We start from the raw sequence: 19168 nt of genomic DNA on the forward strand, positions 1-19168 counted from the left end.
CACGTAGAGCGCATTGCAATAGTCAAGACGGGAGGTGATGAGGGCCTGAGTTACTGTGCGTAGAGCTTCCTGGTCCAAATAGGGCTGCAACTGGTAAGCCAGGAGAACCTGGGCAAAGGTCCCCCTGGCCACAGCCGAGAGATAGTAGTCAAGGCTCAGCTGTGCATCCAGGAGGACACCCAAGTTGTGAATGTTTCTCCCCCCAGAACAATGGACTGACAGATCGAATAGTCCATAGGAGGAAATACCCACCACAACCATTTGGTCTTGTCTGGGTTGAGCTTGAGCCTGTTGGCCCCCCTCCAGACCCTTACAGCTTCCAGGCACTGGCACATCACATTCCCTTCTTCCTGCTGGCCTCAATTACTCTTCCCAGGCACCAGGCATTGAGACTCCGGGCAGCCCTGACAGATGCAGTTTAGCCAGACTGGCCTCAGCCAATGCTCCCTGCCCACAGCTGAGCTTGGCCTGTAGGGGGCTGGACGGGGCTTCTATAGGCGGCAGTGGCCAGGGAAGCAACAACACCCACAATGCCTCAGCCATCCCTGCCAAGTAGAAGCAGTCAGCGATTAAACCTTTCAGGTGGTGTGTTGGGGAGAAGTGCATGTAAGACACAGCACCAGGACAAGCTGCACACAAGAAATCTCTCTCGATTTGAAATCTTTGTGAGGCTCATCACACCTACCCAGCTTTTTGGAGTGAAAGAGGAGAAAGACTTCTTGCCTGCAGCATGCAGCCCAAAGGTTCCTTGTGCTGGTGCTGTGTCTTACGTGCACGCTCCCTACCACCACACGAAAGGTTTGCTCGCCGGCTGCTTCTGCTGCTGCGCCCTACTAGAAATTTGGCTGTCAGCTTGGCTTCTCCAGGCAACCCGCAAGAGTTTCCTTCCCCTGGAGGCAAGGGTGGGAACAGAGAAGCCGCCACTAGTCGCTTGGTTTCCTCACAGCTTCTGAACAGCCAGTGAGTCCTGGCAGACCCCAACATCACTGCTTGAACCCCCATCTCAGCATGCTCAAAGTCACCATGCCCTCCTCCTCATCTTCATCTCCTGCCTCTGGCTCCCCCACTGCCAGCACCACTGTTACTCTTGTCTCTGGTTCTGCCCTTCTCCCCTTACCCAGAGCCAGGTCACCACCCCCATCACTACTGGCTCTGCCCTCTGCCGTTTCATCAAGTGCATGTGTGAGAGACAGATCCACAGAGAGAGAGAGAAAGAGAGAGAGAGAGAAAGAGAGAGAGAGAGAGAAAGAGAGAGAGAAAGAGAAAGAGAGAGAGAGAGAGAGAGAGAGTGAGAAACGTTGTAGAGGAAACTCTGTCCAACAGTGTTGCCTGCAATTCTTGTTACTCCCGTCCATAATCTCCCTCTCTCTCTCTCTCTCTCTCTCTCCCTTCCTTGCCCCCCTCATACACACACTTGAAAGGGACAGCCTGTGCTTTGCCTCTATCGTAAACATGTGCTTCTCACAATTGCCTCCTGTCTTTTTTTCAAGCAGCAGCAGATGGACGGTGGGGTAGCGATTCCAATGGGCCGCATGGCTTTCTGCCTCATTGTAGAAGGAGCTTAAGCAGCACCCACGGAGCACAAGCCATGATTGCCACTTGCTCCATAGCCACAAGAGTGAACTGCAGAACAGAGGGGCCCTTGGCTTCAAAGTTGCCTAGTACTGTGGGCAGATTTTGGGCCAGGAAGAGTGTGCTGGAAATATCTCCAAACAGAATTCCTGGCCTTTGCTCAATTAGATGATCAGTGGGCTATGGTTAAGATGACGAGGGAAGGGAAAGGCTGCCTCCAGTGGCCACCTCTTCACTAGAGCTTATTTTGGAGGGAGAGCATACATTTATGCCCACTCCAAAAGTCAGCCTTGGCCTTATTTTCAGGATACAGTAGTCCCTCACCTATTGCTGGTGTTACGTTCCAGACCTGGCCGCGATAGGTGAAATCCGTGATGGGGAATTTATCGACTGATAGTATTTATTTAAGTATTTATATTGCAATTGTTTGTAAGTTTTCATTGTTTTAAGTGTTTATAAACCCTTCCCACACAGTATTTATTTTAGATACAGTATTTAAATACAGTATTTACAATTTTAGATATATATTTTTTTTGGAAAAACCTGCCGATCGAGTTCGGCGGGCTGTTTAAATCTGCCGATCGGCTTCCTCAGAAACCCGCAATGAAGTGAAGCCGCAGTAGGTGAAGCGCGGTATAGCGAGGGACTACTGTATGTCCTATTTTCAGGGAAACATGGTATTGTGCCCCAGATGTGAAATAGTAACCTGTTCATGTTTACTTCTGCAGAGTCTTTGGATGATACGTGCTGCAGGTCTTCTTTGCCGGCATGGAAACAAGAACAAATCCAGTCTGAATCCAAATGGCTTCAGGATCAAATCTGGAGGAATACGTATCTGCCTTCGGGTAGAAAGCAGTCTTCATGCCACGATGTGTTTTGGGAACCTTTGACTCAAGCAGTTCTTTCTAATGTGCTATACAGCATTTCAAGTCCCAATGCCCGCAACAACATGCCAGAAAGAAATGAGTTTTGTGAAAGGTCCCTTTCAATGTTCTGCTCTGTAGATGCTTGCTGTCCTGAACACGGGATGAGGGGCTCTAAAAACCCTCCTATGAACATTGAAGAGTTAGCATTCCACATTTCTGAGGTTATCATCAATAGCTTGTGCGAACGAAACATTTTGCAAGAAAGTTTCAACAAAAAAGGTTTTCAGGCTAGGAGATCAAGAAGAATTTTTGTCCCACCTCTCTGTTTGGCGGACTTTGATAATGTTTATCAACCTCTTGTGAAAGAAGTGAATAACGTATTGTCATTGGAAATTGAAATGAGAAGCAAATATGCAAACCAAGACAGAATTGGAGATAGTTGGTCTCAACAGCATTTGGTTCCTTCACCTCGTTTAAGTAAAGCTTCTAGGGGTGATTGTAGGGGCTCCAGTGATGTCAAAAGGATGTCCTGTCTCTCCACAATGGATCAATTAGCCCTTAAAAACAGGAGGCTAAGCAATGTTGCTTCTAATTTGGACAGTTTCATCCGTAGCCTGAAAACCAGTGAGTCAAAAAATATTGTCAACAAAGTCCTGCACATCATTTTAGATTCGTTATGGCCTGATCAGTCACAGAATGATTTTGGCGGGTCCTACCCGGATGCCCACTCTCAAAATATGATGCCTTATCAAAATACAAATAGACCAACTAAAAAACAGCTACTGTATTCCTCGATGTGCCCACACGCTTGCAAACTTAGTAATGACCTATTTAACAGCAACTTGGGTCTGTCTCCCAAGTCTGTTGTCCTCTTGGATGTTGTGAGTGAAAAGCTGATCCGTGCACTTTTGGATAAATGCCTCTTGACAGATAATTTTACGGGCTCTTTCGCTTTTGATGAGTTTCCAGAGAATGAACAGCTTCGTGACGTGAGGAAGTGTGATGACGAAGTCTTGCCCTATTCATATAAAGAGTTTAAAGTCCATGAGACTGAGTCCAGCACCTCCCTTTTCACATATGACGTTAGATACATAGAGGAGCCATGGGTGGACGCTCAGTCAGGAGTTTCTTCCTGCGAATCAGCCCTGGATGTTTTAGCTCACACTCTGGTAAAACCTGTCATGACAGAGCTTTCCTTCAGCATCGAGCATCCCAGGCAAATGAGAACTTCTTCAAAGAAGATGGTTGACTTCACAAAGCCAGGCTCTAGAAAAGGACATGGTCAACCATTTAATAAAAAGCACCCCCGCTATGGTAAAAATGAAATATGTGCCTCATCACGTAGTAGAAAATCAGAATCTAGAGCCACTAGTCCAGGAAGGCGTCAAATGAGAAAAAGAGAAAGAAACCGGTCCGTGCTGGACGCAGCAATGCAGCGTAGACCAGTTGTACCCATCTGCACATTACATGCAAAAAAACCTTTGCTTGCCACCTGCAAAAAGAAGTACTACAGAAAACAAGTCATGACCGTGACGGAACATGGAGATCATCATCAACTCCAACCCGTTTTTTCCTCCATTTATTCTTCACTGTTTCTGGAGGACATTGTTTCTCAGCTCTTAATCAAGATATTTTCTTCACTGCAGAACAAATACGACCGAGATTCTTGCATCGATCTTCATGAGATGAACGTATTGTTTGTGCACGCACTGATGGAAGAATTTAAGAAAGCTGGTGTGGGAGTCTTACAGAGAGCCGAGGAGAAATCATACTTCCCACTTGTGAATAGTCAAATGGTCAGCAAAATAGTGGACTCCATTTTAAGAGAGTTTGGATTCCAGTTAGCTGCTGAGGGAGACACGGGAAAGGACATAGAGAATCTGGCTGAGAGGGCAGCTGAGATTATCCTGACCGAAATTTTGGATTATCAATTGCCACCAGGAGTGTTTAGGAGACTACCTCAGAATGCTTTCAGAAACATTAAACCCAGTCACATCATTCAAAACATTGAGCGCTGTATCTGCTTCCCTACAGTAAAAAGTAGTAGGCCACCTCCTCCAACGTACGTTACTATATTGTCTGAGAAATATTTAGAAAGAGTAGTAAGCCGACTCCTAGGTCAGCTTTTCCCACCCTCGGAGGACGCCCCCTGCAGCCAAGAGAAAAGAGAGATGTCAGAAGTTGACTTTAATGAACTCTGCTCCTATATAATCAAACACGTAATGAAGTCCATTTCAAAACACAAAATCTGGGTGGCCAAAAAGGATGACCGATGCCGATTACATTCACAGAAAGAGATCGAGAGCATGGTTGATTCAGTGTACAGAAATATGTTAAGAAAGTCCGGCTCACAACTCTCCATACAAAAGGACGTGGAATGCAGGGATACCGCTTTTATCGATTGCATGACCAGTTTCATAATTCGGGAAATCACTAACCATCACCTCCAGACTTTCCTTTCCAAAGATGAAGACTTTTTGGAAAATCCTGAGCCTGAAGCCTTGTCTGAGAATATAGTCAGGACGGTTTTGGATAGCATTAGTGAATCTTCAGTGTCGTCTGCTGAGGTTTTCCCAGCTAGGTTTTTAGAAGAAATCGTTTCCAGAGTTTTATGTAAAATATTTTCTGCTTCTGTAGATGAAAAGAAAATGTCTGAAGAGCAGCCTGAAATTGAGCTTGGTAACGTGGTTAAAAGGATAGCCAGTTCCATCAACTTGCAGTTTGGCAGAACTTCGGTGAGCGAGGTGCAAAAAGGAGAAGAACAGAGTCTTGGGGCCCCGTTGTCCGCTATCATGGATGATGTGGTAGACTCTGTATACAACAATATGGCAAGAGAAAAACAGATGATTTCAAGCGGTGATGTCAGCTGCATAAGAAAGAATATCATTTTTGACAACGTTAAAAGATTAATTGAAAAAGGCATCTCTGATTATCTTTTACACCCTCTGTTTTCTGGAGATTTGTCTAGAGTTTCGGGTTTACCTGCACTAGAGGTTAGCGATGCTGTTAGAGGCACGGAATTCCATGAGGATGAGAGTTGGCCACCATTTAGCACCTTATTATCATCAGGGTTCCTAAAAGATCTAATCACTGGTCTACTCTCCAGGATTTTCCCTTCCACACCGTCAGGAGATGCTTCATCCACTTGGAATAAAAGAGCCATGTCACAATCTGACTTAAGCAAGCTCTCCAATCAACTGCTTAATGATGTTCGGCTGAAACTTTTAAAACACGAAATCAGAGTTATAAAGGATACACACCCTGAACAGTATCAATATTCAGAGGATGATATTCAGAACCTGACAGATTCTTTGTGCAGCAAGATCATCCAGAAATCAGGCTCCCTTGAAGCTGTCCAGAGAGATGTGAAAAATAAGAGCAATGTCCTTATTGATCAACTAGCTGGCTTTCTTGTTGGAGACCTCCTCCAACAGCACGTTGAAGCTTTTGTATCCACTGACGAGACTTCTGATTGGGATAGAGCTGCCGCAGGAGACTCTATGGGAGGCTTAGAAGTTTATAGAACTGCTATCAAGCCTTTGGACCTGAGGGAAGCAATTGAGGGGAAAAGTAAAAGTTCACCTACTTCTATGCTTGGAAATGCTATTTCTGAATTGCTTTCAAAAATCTCTGATTCATTTTCAGGCATCCCTCTTAGCGCCCCTGGGGAAGATATGGGAGATGTAGCTATGAGGTTGGCAAAAACAGTTACAAAAGAGCTTGAAAAAGTTCACATTAACATTCAGGAGGGTCCTGACCAGCCTCTTGGATCCGCTCCGCCAGATGTAAATGTAGCAGGCCAGATTCCACCCTACAACCGTTCTACAGGAACTGTTCTGTCTAAAGAAGATACAGAAGATGTACGGGATGCTTTGCCTTGTCAAACAACCACTATAAAAATTGAAGAAGCTGTAGATCACCTACTTCATTCAGGATGCCCATCAAATATATTAGAAGCAAAGTGCTTCATGCAGGAAAATCGAATGGTAGAAGAAGGTGGTCCTCAGGAGAAGCCTTCAGCTTCGCCTTATATCACTGTGCTCTCTTATCCAGTGTTAGAAGCTATCATCGATAGGTTATTTGCCTATATTTTCCCACTAGGTTTTCATACTACTGCAACTTCCGATAAAGGAGAAGGTCTATACGACTCTGAATTGCAAGACAGACTGACCCAGATTAAGATGGACACCAGGGCAATAATTTTGAAACAGGCCATTTGGACCAGCACTTACGGCAGTGAAAAAGAAACTGGTATTTCAGAAAAAGCAATAGAGGACATGGTGGAATCCGTGTATTGTGATGTTCTACATGAGGTCCTGCTGCAGCAGCCTTTCTCAGATGATAGAGAAAGCTTAAATAATTTGTACGTCACGCAGATAGCTTGTTTCATTATTAATGAAATGTTTAAGTATCATCTCCAGTCTTTTACATCCGAATGTGTACCATTGCAAGTAAATCATGATGCGAGCATCATTCCGGACTCTGAAATAACTGTATTTCCTTGCATGGCCTTAGAAAATATGCTTAACCAGCTCTTGGGGAAATTATTCCCCAATCCAGAGAGCATTGCTGACTATGCTGGAAAAGACGAAGACTTTTCTGAAACCGATTTCACCGAGATGGCTGCAAACCTGAAAGGCTGTGTTATTACAGAGATTTCAGCCCATGAAGTCAAGTTTCAAAATGTCTCGGAGCGAATCCCGGACATGGACCAAGAGACTGAAGAAGATATTGCTAATTCAGTGTATAATCAGATTTTGCAAAAGCATAAATCTCAAGATGAACTTCAAAACATTCTCAGGGCTCAGGGGGACAGCACTGTGCATGAAATTGCCAAATTACTCATCAGAGAAATTCTAAACTTCCACTTCCACCCGTTTTTAAGTAGCAACGATTCTTCCGAGTGTTCTAAGTGGCAAAAAGAAAGGCAACACATTTCCAAGCGCATCTATTCTGCTCAGTTTTTAGAGGATGTGGTTGTTGCTTTCTTTTGCAAATTTTTATCTTCCCCTAATATTTTGGCATATTCTAAGGACACTAATTTATCAGAGAATGAGATGAGACGTCTAGTGATTGAACTGGTAAATGGATTGGTAATTGAGTTTAAAATGTCAGATGTTAAAGTCATGCAGAGAGCAGGGGAGAATATCTGCCTTCCACAGATAGGTGCTGAAATAGTGATTCAAATAAGTAACTCTATTTATGAAAAGTTACTGCAACAATTTGGGTCAGAGTTTGAGATTTTTAAAGCTTTTCAAACGAACAGCTGCCTGTTAGCAGTAAAACTGGCTCCCATCATAATAAGAGGCATTTCCGGTTTCCAGTTGTTGCCTTTGTTTACTGGTGACACTTCTCCATATTTGTTTTCATTTGTGGAATCAGAAACCATTGTTGACAGAGTTGAAACTCTCCTCCCTGAACCGCCATCCCCTGGTTCTGTATTTGGAGATATATTGGTCAAGATATTACAACGAATATTTCCATCTTTGATTCCTGCTAGTAGATCAGCTTCTCTTGATCCCACAGTGAATGAAGACAGGAAGAGAAGTCCTGCTGTAAGCCATTTGAAGGAAGAACCAAGTTCTGATGCCAGCAAAGCTATTGAAGACATAGTACAAAATATTTGTAAAACAGTCTATGTGAAGTCTGGATCTCCGGACAGAAGACAGGAAGGCACATCTGAAGGGCTAATGGAAACAGGATTTCTCAATAAAACAAAACAAGGTTATCAGACAAGACACCAGTTTGAGAGTGGAGGTGATACTTATTCAGCATCCTTCTTGAAGGACATCTTTAGTGGGTTAATTAGCAAATTGCTCACATCTACAGCCAGTGTGTGTATGGTGGAGAAACAAGGGCCCGAGGGTGAACCTTCACTTAAATATTTAATTGAATCCATCTTAAAAGAATTTGCAAAGTCCCCAGTAAAAGTGATACAAATACCTGAAGGTGGGAAAACTTTCCCAGATGTGGAAAAACCAGAGATTGCTAAAATTATCCATGCTTCTTTATGTAACATTTTGCAAGATCAGAGATCTGGAGCCTCGATCTGCATGGACAAGGATAACGGTCAGATGCTTGCAGAAAAATTGGCTAGCGCAATAAAGAAAGAAATTTTAGGCTACCAGATTCCGGAAACACAATCAAAGACATTCCAAGATCCAGCCTCTGAACCCTTTGAATTTGGAGAAATGGCTACAAAAGTGTTCACAGAGGTGAAGAAAATCAGTACTCCATCCCAGATACGTACACCATGTCCATTTCTAGTCTCTCAGAGGTTTGTCTATGATGTCCTTGCTTTTCTCTTATCTAAAATCCTCCCTCTTCCTACATCGCTCACTCCATCTGCTGAAACCGAAGAGCGGTGTGCAGAATTTGATTTTATTCACATGAAACTCCTGAGCAAAGCGATGGCTGAAATTTCCAAAATAAAAAATGCAGAGGTTAAGTATCTTGACCGTGTGCAGCCCAACCGCGTTGTCAGTCAAACAGTAGCCAGCTCAATTTATAACCGTCTTTTGCCAGAATTTGGAAGCACATCTGATGTTCAAAGGTGCATGAGAACTGGCTGCACAATTCTTCTGGAGAGGATTGTTGACATTGTGATCAAAGAGATTTCTGGGACTCACATGCAGATGTACTTTAAGGAAGAGTCAAACCGACAGCAAGAATCCATTGAAGCTGAGAAGGCTCTCGAGGATCAGTATGAAGCTATTCCAGAGATGTCAGAGGGCCAGACCCAGTTGCGATCTCACCTGAAAGGTTTATCCTCTCTAATCTTAGAGGAGATAGCTGTTAAACTTCTTACAAAAATGTTCAGTTCTCTTCCTCTGGCTGAAGTGGATACAAGCAATATTGCATCTATAAAGGAAGTGGCAAGAAAGATTATTAATTCCTTGCAGAATCTCCTCTCAAATGGCGAACTTAAAGTGTGGCAGCATGACGACTCGGAAGACTTGGCCTGGGAAGACAGCCGAGCGGTTGGAGAAGTGGTTGACTCCGTTTACACGGATATCCTAAAACACTCCAACTCTGAAACATCTCTGTATGAAGACTTAACTAACAGCAATGAAGACTTTGCCAACAGAGTTGCCTGCTTCATGGTGAGTGAGATTTCTAAACATGACTTTCAGCCGGTCGTTTACTCAGAGAAAGAGATACCCAACCCCAGTTTGATAAAGCTGGAATCTGAAAAAATCCTCAAAAAAATTATTTCTGACATAGAATCAGGAAAAAAATTGAGTACTACTCAAGCTCCTGTAGTGTCTGTTGCTTTCCTGGAAGAGATCGTAAGCCGCTTCCTGATAAAAATCCTAGTGGCACAGTATGATTTGGGAATCCATAAGAAAAGAAGCTTATGTAAAACAGATGTAAATGAAATTGCTGCCCAGCTAAAAACATCGGTGGAAAAAGAGATATCAAAGAACAATATCAATCTTGTTGCTTCAGATCGTAAGCTAGTACTGGATCCACAGTATGAAGAGGCAATTAATCAAGTTGTCCATTCTGTCATCACCAATGTCCTGGAGAAAACAGGGTCTCAGAGAGAACTACATAAGGACATCACAACCAAGCAGGTGATATTCCCAGAGCAAGTAGCCAGTATTATTATCAATGAGATCTCCAGCAACAGCCAAGAAAATGCTTTGGGTGATAATTCAGAGAACGAAACCGACAGTGCCCTGGAATTGGACCGCATTGTAAGCAAAGTCCTTGCTCACGTTAACTCCCATATAGAACTGGATGAACATAAGTCTCTCTTAGATTTCTCTGGCCTCTCAGAGGGTCGAGATGAATCCTTACCAGATAACCCATTGCAGACAGATGACGTGCCAGTCAAGATCATCCCTTATATTGGTAAAAAGCCCCTGAAAATTGACCCAGACATAATTGGAGATCATTTAGCAGTGCTGTCCATAAAAACAGAGCCCCTGGAGAAAATGAGAAAGGCATGTTTATCAAAGGTGGGTTTGAGTTTAGAAGAATTAAGAAGAGCCTCTGCATCAGGCAAAAGTCTCTCCCACTACCATGGGGCTGCAAGTGTTCCTGATGCCAACAAAAAGAGGGAAAGGCGTCCATCTTTGGATATGACTGGGCGCCTCTCGGTGAGACCAAAGGAGGTAGGTGAGACTGCTTGCATGAACTGAAGTGGCTTCTGTTGAATGCTTTTTATCTTTGTCCTTTTCAGTATCTTACCTGATCTTATCAGGTAGATACTATTCGGTTCCCAATATTTTCTGGTGGTGTGGGCAGACTAGGTGTTGGCTTGTCTCGGTTAGCTATGCCAGTGTTTCCCAACCTTTTTTGAGCAGCGGCACATTATTCATATTTACAAAATCCTGCGGAACATTGAGCGGGGGGGGGGGGGGGGCTAAAAAAAGTTTGGACAAAAAAATCTCTCTCTTCCTCCCTTTTGCTTTATTTCTCTCTCTCTCTCCCTCTCTCTCTCTTCCTTCCTTCCTCTTTCTTTCCCTCTTTCTCCATCCCTGTTTCTCCCTTCCTTCATCTCTTTTTTGCTCTCTTTCTCTCTCCCTCCTTCCCTCCTCTTTCTCTCTCTTGCTTTCTCTCTCTCTCTCTCTTGCTGTCTTTCTCTTTCTCTCCCCCACTCTCTCCCTCTCTTTCTCTCTCTCTTTCTTGCTATTTCTCTCTTTCTTTCTCTCTCTTTTGCTTTCTCTCTCCCCCCTCCCTCTTTCTTTCTTTCTCTCTCTCCCTCTCTTGCTATCTCTTTCTTTCTCTTTCTCTCCCCCCTCTCTCCCTCTCTTTCTCTCTCTCCCCCTCTTGCTATCTCTCTCTTTCTCTCTCTCTTTCTCGTACACTGAGCTTCCTTCTTCGCGGCACACCTGACCATGTCTCGCGGCACACTAGTGTGCCACGGCACACTTGTTGGGAAACACTGAGCTATGCTATGAAAACTTCAATAATACCGAGCAGAGAATTTTAATAGAGTGTGGATGGGTGATAAAGCCAAGACACAGACTTAGTTAAATAAGTATTATTTACATATAAACAAAATATAAACAATCCAAAATATGCACTTAGCAAATACAGAACAATACAGAATCTAGATAACAAGCACAAAGCTAAATATAATAGATAAAGCATGAAGCTAAAATACAATAAGATAGATAAAAGCATAAAGCTACTACAAGCACGGAGCTTACAACTCCCCCGTCTCAGGCAAATAAAGTAACAAGGAAGTGACCAGGCACGATCATGAGCTTTTATAGCTTCAATGACGACATAGCCTTGAACATTTACTCTGCAATTAAATGTTAACTCTTTGAGTGCACATTAACCCTTTAAGTGACAGTACAGTTTTACAGTAGCAACTGTAACATTTAAAGTAACAGTACAAATTTGGTACAGTTTATAATATGCAGTTTACAATGGCAAACCCTAACACGCATGTACCCTGTACTAACACTAGGGATGAAATCCACCAGGTTCTGACAGGTTCTAGAGAACTAGTAGTGGAAATTTTGAGTAGTTTGGAGAACCGGCAAATACCACCTCTGGCTGACTCCCGAGTGGAGAGGGAATGGGGATTTTGCAGTATCCCTCCCCTGCCATGGTGGCACAGTGGTTATAGTGCAGTATTTCAGGCTAACTCTGCCCACTGTCAGCAGTTTGATGCTTACCGGCTCCAGGTTGACTCAGACTTCCATCCTTCCAAGATCAGTAAAATGAAGAGCCAGATTTTGGGGGGGATTATGCTGACTGTGTAAACTGCTTAGAGAGGGCTATAAAGCACTATGAAGTGGTATATAAGTCTAAGTGCCATTGCTACTGCTATTTATTTGTTAATTTTTTTATGCCACCCATCTCCCATATAAGGTGACTCTGGGTGGCGTACAGAGTATAAAAACTATAATCAAATAGAAAAATTTCAAACATTAAAACTGTACCAATTAAAATGTCAAAGCTATAAAAATGGTCCAAAGTTGTGACAGTTGTAAAATTGATCACCCTGTGACCATAGCCATTTTTACAACCTGTTTTGAGGTGGCTATTAAGCAAACAGAACGGTTGTACGGATTCTACCATCTGTTACAATATTAGATAACACCGTATCAACAGTCGAGGCCTTCACTTTTCTAGGTTCTATAATCTCTCGGGATTTGAAATAGACACCTAACATTAGATCTACCATTAAAAAGGCACAAGAAAGAATATTCTTCCTACATCAACTCAGAAACCTCAGAATGCCCAAGGAACTGATGATAAAGTTCTACAGAGAAATTATTGACTCATTTGTACTTCTACAACTGCCTGGTTTGGTACAGCAACCAAACAGAACAGATGCAGACTTCAGCAAATAGTTAGGACTGCAGAAAACCAAAACCAAAAAAATCAATTGCAACCGGCCTGCTTTCCATACCTCATGAACTGGAAAGAGGGCTGAGAAAATATCTACAGACCCCTCACACTCTGGACATAAATCATGTCAATGCCTCCCCTCAGAATGCCACTATACGATTTTGATTGCCAAAACAACTAGATACAGAGACAATATCATTCTACTAAACACCTACTGTATTTTTCGGAGTATAAGATTCTCTGGAGTATAAGACCTACATAGGAAAACAATAAAATTCTGCCTCTGCCTACCAGCATCTATCAGTATTCATCTGGCTAGCCTCCTTGCAATGAGCAACAAACAGCCTGATCAGTTTCAACACATGAGTGGCTGATTGGTGGTTGGATCAGCCTCTTGGAATACTGCCAATCAGCTGTTCCAAGCTGCCAGGGATGGCCATAGCCCATCACTGCCTCTGCCCGTCACATATTTGGCTTCCAGGCTACCTGGGAGATGGGGGGGGGGGGGCATTTTTAATCCTCTCCATGCTCTAGGGCAGTGTTTCGCTGCTCTAGGGCAGTGCATTCGCTGGCTGGGGAATTCTGGGAGTTGAAGTCCAAATATCTTCAAGTTGTCAAGATTGGGAAACACTGCTCTAGGGAAGCCTTTGGAGCCTGGAGTTGGAGAAACACACGCCTATTGGACCCACCAGAACTTGGGAAGGAGGCTGTTTCCAGCCTCCAGAGGGCCTCTGGGAGGCGGGGGGAATTGTTTTTGCCCTCCCCAGGCATTGAATTTTGGGTGTGGGCACTCGCGCATGCATGATAGCGCACGCCCACGCTCTTTCAGCACCTGAGGGAAAAAAGGTTCACAATCACTGACCTAGACCATTTCAGATAAGCGACTTGCCCAACAAAGAATATTTCAACTCTTATTCTAATACAGTAGTACCTCTAGATACGAGCTGCTCCACATGCGAGTATTCCAAGTTACGAGCAGAGAGGCAAGCAAAATTTCTGTTCTACATACGAGCTTAAATTCGGGATACGAGCCGAGCGTCCACTAGGTGGCGCAAGAATTCCATTTTTTTCCAGTTATCTCCAGGCGAAAAGCCAAATCTAAATGCATTGGTTCGAGATACGAATTGATCGACATACGAGGTCGGCTCTGGCACGAATTAAACTCGTATGTCGAGGTACCACTGTATTCTAATTTAATGTCCTAAATATTAACTGATTTTAAAACGGACCCGTGTACCTATGTGATGTGTCACTTGCCCACCCACCCCTTTTTGGATTTTAGGCTGTCTGCAGAAACTCTTTCCAAAGCCTGATGAAGCCAGACATCACCAAAGTGGAACTGTTGAAGGACGTGGAGAGCAAGCAAGACCTCATCATTCGCCTGGTAGCCCACGACATCGATTCAATAGACCACAATCTAAGCAGAATTCACGACGATTTGACGAGTGAGAGTGACGAGGAGGAACAAGTCCTGAGGGAGCACACATCTTTTTATTTTGCAGTTCCACCTTATCATCCACCCAATGAAAGTACAGTGATTTCAGTAAGCGGATAGTTCAATGAAAGGAATCCCCACCGGATAATTCCTGTGGGCAATTCTATATGTAGATAATTCACAACTGGGGGTTTTACAAGGCGCTGAGAGAATGTGTCCTATACAGGTAGTCCTCGGCTTATGGCCTCAATTGAACCCCAAATTTCTGTTACTTAAGTGAGCTTTGCCCCATTTTATGATCTTTTTCACCACAGTCGTTCAGTTAGAGACGTGGTTGTTAAGTGAATCGGGCTTCCCCATTGACTTTGCTTGTCAGAAGATTGCAAAAAGGGATCACATGACCACAGGTCAATGCAACCATCATTTATTTATTTATTTATTTATTTACTTACTTACTTACTTATTTATTGGATTTGTATGCCGCCCCTCTCCGAAGACTTGGGGCGGCTAACAGCAATAATAAGACAGCATATAATAGTAATCCAATACTAAAAACAATTAAAAACCCATTATAATAAAAACCAAACAGACATACAGACATACCATGCATAAAATTGTAACGGCCTAGGGGGAAAGAGTATCTAAGTTCCCCTATGCCTGGCGGCAGAGGTGGGTTTTAAGTAGCTTACGAAAGGCAAGGAGGGTGGGGGCAATTCTAATCTCTGGGGAGAGTTGGTTCCAGAGGGCCGGGGCCGCCACAGAGAAGGCTCTTCCCCTGGGTCCCGCCAAGCGGCATTGTTTAGTCGACGGGACCCGGAGAAGACCCACTCTGTGGGACCTAACTGGTCGCTGAGATTCGTGCGGCAGAAGGCGGTCCCGGAGATAATCTGGTCCGGTGCCATGAAGGGCTTTATAGGTCATAATCAACACTTTGAATTGTGACCGGAAACTGATCGGCAACCAATGCAGACTGCGGAGTGTTGGTGTAACATGGGCATATTTGGAAAAGCCCATGATTGCTCTCGCAGCTGCATTCTGCACAATCTAAAAATTGTTTGAAATCTCAAATCTCATGCAAGAGCACCAATATCTTGAAATTGTTACTCAGGTAGTCCTCACGTATGGACCACAGTTGGGCCTGGAATTTTGGTTGTCAGTTGTTGCCATCGTTAAACAGGTCAATGGGTAACCTGACTCGGTTTTACAACTGTTTTTAATGACAATTTTAAACTGTCATCAAATACTTAAATTGGCATTATTGCAAATTGCAACGATGCTATAACTACAGTAGCTGTACATGTGAGGTGGTTGCCAAGGGCTCTCTGCAGTCATATTACTGTGAGGGGTATGCAGCAGTCATAACTTTGAAAATGGGTTGTAAATAACAGGTTTTGAGCCTGTTGTAACTTTAAACGGCTGTTAAGAGAATACAGCGGTACCTCTACCTACGAATGCCTATACTTAGGAACTTTTCTAGATATGAACCGGGTGTTCAAGATTTTTTTGCCTCTTCTCAGGAACCATTTTCTACTTATGAACCCGAGTCTCTGAAACTGTAACTGGAAAAGGCGGGGAGAAGCCTCCACGGGGCCTCTCTAGGAATCTCCTGGGAGGAAACAGGGCCAGAAAAGGTGGGGAGAAGCCTCTGCAGGGCCTCTCTAGGAATCTCCTGGGAGGAAACAGGGCCTCCACCCTCCCTGTGGTTTCCCCAATCGCATGCATTATTTGCTTTTACATTGATTCCTATGGGAAAAATTGCTGCTTCTTAGAAACTTTTCTACTTAAGAACCCGGTCACGGAACGAATTAAGTTCGTAAGTAGAGGTACCACTGTACTTGTTAAATGAGGCTTACTTGTATATTGCTGCGAATATCACATGCCTGACCTCTGGTCTAGAAAGATCATATTTGAGGAATCAGAATTTTTAATATAGCAGTTACAAGAAGACTCTGGAACCCTTACAGAGTAGCACATTTATTAGGTCATGAGCTCCTACAGATCATTTGGTGCAATAATGTGCTATTCTCATTCAGAAAGAGTATTTTAGATACAAAGGGCACAGCCATCCAATCTCATTGATTTCTTTGACTATGTCACAAAGGTGTTGGATGAAGGTGGTGCGGTGGATATTGCCTATCTGGACTTCAGCAAAGCCTTTGATACGGTTCCACATAAAGAGATGATAGATAAATTAGTGAAGATTGGACTTAATCCCTGGATAGTTCAGTGGATTTGCAGCTGGCTGAAGCATAGACATCAGAGAGTTATTGTTAATGGCGAGTATTCTGAGCAGAGACAGATTACAAGCGGTGTGCCACAAGGGTCTGTTCTGGGTCCTATTCTTTTTAATATGTTTGTGAGTGACATAGGGGAAGGTTTGGTAGGGAAGGTTTGCTTATTTGCCGATGACTCTAAAATGTGCTATAGGGTTGATATTCCTGGAGGGGTCTGTAATATGGTAAATGATTTAGCTTTACTAGATAAATGGTCAAAGCAATGGAAACTGTAGTTTAATGTTTCCAAATGTAAAAAAATGCACTTGGAGGAAAGGAATCCTCAATCTGAGTATTGCATTGGCAGTTCTGTGTTAGCAAAAACTTCAGAAGAGAAGGATTTAGGAGTAGTGATTTCTGACAGTCTCAAAATGGGTGAGCAGTGTGGTCGGGCGGTAGGAAAAGCAAGTAGGATGCTTGGCTGCATAGCTAGAGGTATAACAAGCAGGAAGAGGGAGATTGTGATCCCGCTATATAGAGCGCTGGTGAGACCACATTTGGAATACTGTGTTCAGTTCTGGAGACCTCACCTACAAAAAGATATTGACAAAATTGAACGGGTTCAAAGACGGGCTACAAGAATGGTGGAAGGTCTTAAGCATAAAATGTATCAGGAAAGACTTAATGAACTCAATCTGTATAGTCTGGAGGACAGAAGGAAAAGGGGGGACATGATCGAAACATTTAAATATGTCAAAGGGTTAAATAAGGTTCAGGAGGGAAGTGTTTTTAATAGGAAAATGAACACAAGAACAAGGGGACACAATCTGAAGTTAGTTTATTTATTTATTTATTGGATTTGTATGCCGCCCCTCTCCGTAGACTCGGGGTGGCTAACAACAATGATAAAAACAGCATGTAACAATCCAATCCAATACTAAAATAACTATAAAAAAAACTTATTACAAAAACCAAACATATATACAGACATACCATGCGTAAATTGTAAAGGCCTAGGGGGAAAGAATATCTCAGTTCCCCCATGCCTGACGGCAGAGGTGGGTTTTAAGAAGTTTGCGAATGACGAGGAGGGTGGGGGCAATTCTAATCTCTGGGGGGAGTTGGTTCCACAGGGCCGGGGCCACCACAGAGAAGGCTCCTCCCCTGGGTCCCGCCAAACGACATTGTTTAGTTGACGGGACCTGGAGAAGGCCCACTCTGTGGGACCTGACTGGTCGCTGGGATTCGTGCGGCAGAAGGCGGTCCCTGAGATAATCTGGTCCGGTGCCATGAAGGGCTTTATAGGTCATAACCATAGGTCATAGTTGGGGGAAAGATCAAAAGCAACATGAGAAAATATTATTTTACTGAAAGAGTAGTAGATCCTTGGAACAAACTTCCAGCAGACATGGTTGGTAAATCCACAGTAACTGAATTTAAATGTGCCTGGGATAAACATATATCCATCCTAAGATAAAATACAGAAAATAGTATAAGGGCAGACTAGATGGACCATGAGGTCTTTTTCTGCCGTCAGTCTTCTATGTTTCTATGTTTCTATCCAGCTGGACAAATGCCCCCACCAATACACACACACAGCAAGAAAGTTCCATGTTTTCGATGGAAGTGAAAATTTGAGGTCAAAGTGGGCCCGATAGTTCTGAAACTTCTCTCTTCTCCTTCTAATGCAGAGCACACTACGCAGTGACTCCTTAGAAACAAAGCCATCCTTCTGGAGGAGGGACGGATCCAGCCTTGATTCAATTTGGGCTCCCCCAAAAGAAGAGGCTCAACTTCCAGCTCCATGTCCAGCTCCATGTCTGATAAAACCTTTACCCGAGGTAAGGCAAAAGAAGACCTTCTCTTGTTTATCTAGGACCCAGATTGTCTTTCTCTCCATTTTTTGAAGAATTGTGTGTTTAATCTTTTGCTGGCTTAGTTGGAAGAAGAAGAAAAAAGATTACTTGGAAACTGTTCTGTCTGGGTCACTCCGGAAGCCAATACCAACCCAAAAAGAGAAGCCAGACACACCGGTAAAAGGCAAAGGCAGTTTATAAAATTCAAGAAAAACACAGGTAACAGAAAATGTCCTTACAAACAGGAAAATGCTGTATCTTCAAATATATCCACAAAGGCAAAAGTCCATGCAGCAATACAGGATTTCTTGCTGCCAAGACGAGGCTGTAGATAGCAGACCTACACCTCCCACGGGTCTTCCAAACTGCTGGGCCACAAGCCAGGAACAGAGACGCCGAGAACAAAGCAGGACACCGTAACTCCAACTGATAACACTCCACATGGCTTCAAGGGCTTGCCTGCCTTTTAAACCCTGCTAAGGAGGACCACAGCCAAGCCCAGCTGTTCCTAATTCAGTGCTGATAATACTTCTTTAATTGCTCCTTTCTTTGATCTGAACGTCTCTGTCGCATGTCAATGACGGCTTGTGCTTCATCACCTAATGACTCCAAGCTACTGGCTGGGGAGAGGGCCCCCCCCCGAGGCTCTCATGCTGTTCTCCTTCGTCCCATTCCTGACTTTCCTCTCCCCCGTCTGACTGTTCAGCCTCCTCCTCTTCGCTGTCATCCTCCTCCGGGCATGGAGCCAGCAGAGACACAGCCGGTCCCTGAGCAGCCTCAGGCTGAACCACAACAGAAACTAATCAAGGAGAGAAGCCATCTAGAACTAAGGAGGAATTTCCTGCCAGTTAGAACAATAAATCTGTGGAACAACTTGCCTTCAGAAGTTGTGAATGCTCCAACACTGGA

At 43.7% G+C, this 19168-nt stretch overlaps 1 protein-coding gene across 1 annotated transcript in view; it reads left to right on the forward strand.

Moving 5' to 3' along the window:
• The window catches only part of FSIP2 (fibrous sheath interacting protein 2), a 93445-nt gene that overhangs the window by 60515 nt on the left and 13762 nt on the right, over positions 1 to 19168 (forward strand). The window contains 5 exon segments of the mRNA XM_070730245.1: positions 2326 to 3131; positions 3195 to 6539; positions 6573 to 10558; positions 14038 to 14298; positions 18095 to 18244. Of these exon segments, the coding sequence (XP_070586346.1) occupies positions 2326 to 3131; positions 3195 to 6539; positions 6573 to 10558; positions 14038 to 14298; positions 18095 to 18244 (8548 nt within the window).

The sequence above is a fragment of the Erythrolamprus reginae genome, chromosome 1 (genome assembly GCF_031021105.1).
Source record: "Erythrolamprus reginae isolate rEryReg1 chromosome 1, rEryReg1.hap1, whole genome shotgun sequence".
Lineage (NCBI taxonomy): Eukaryota > Metazoa > Chordata > Lepidosauria > Squamata > Dipsadidae > Erythrolamprus > Erythrolamprus reginae.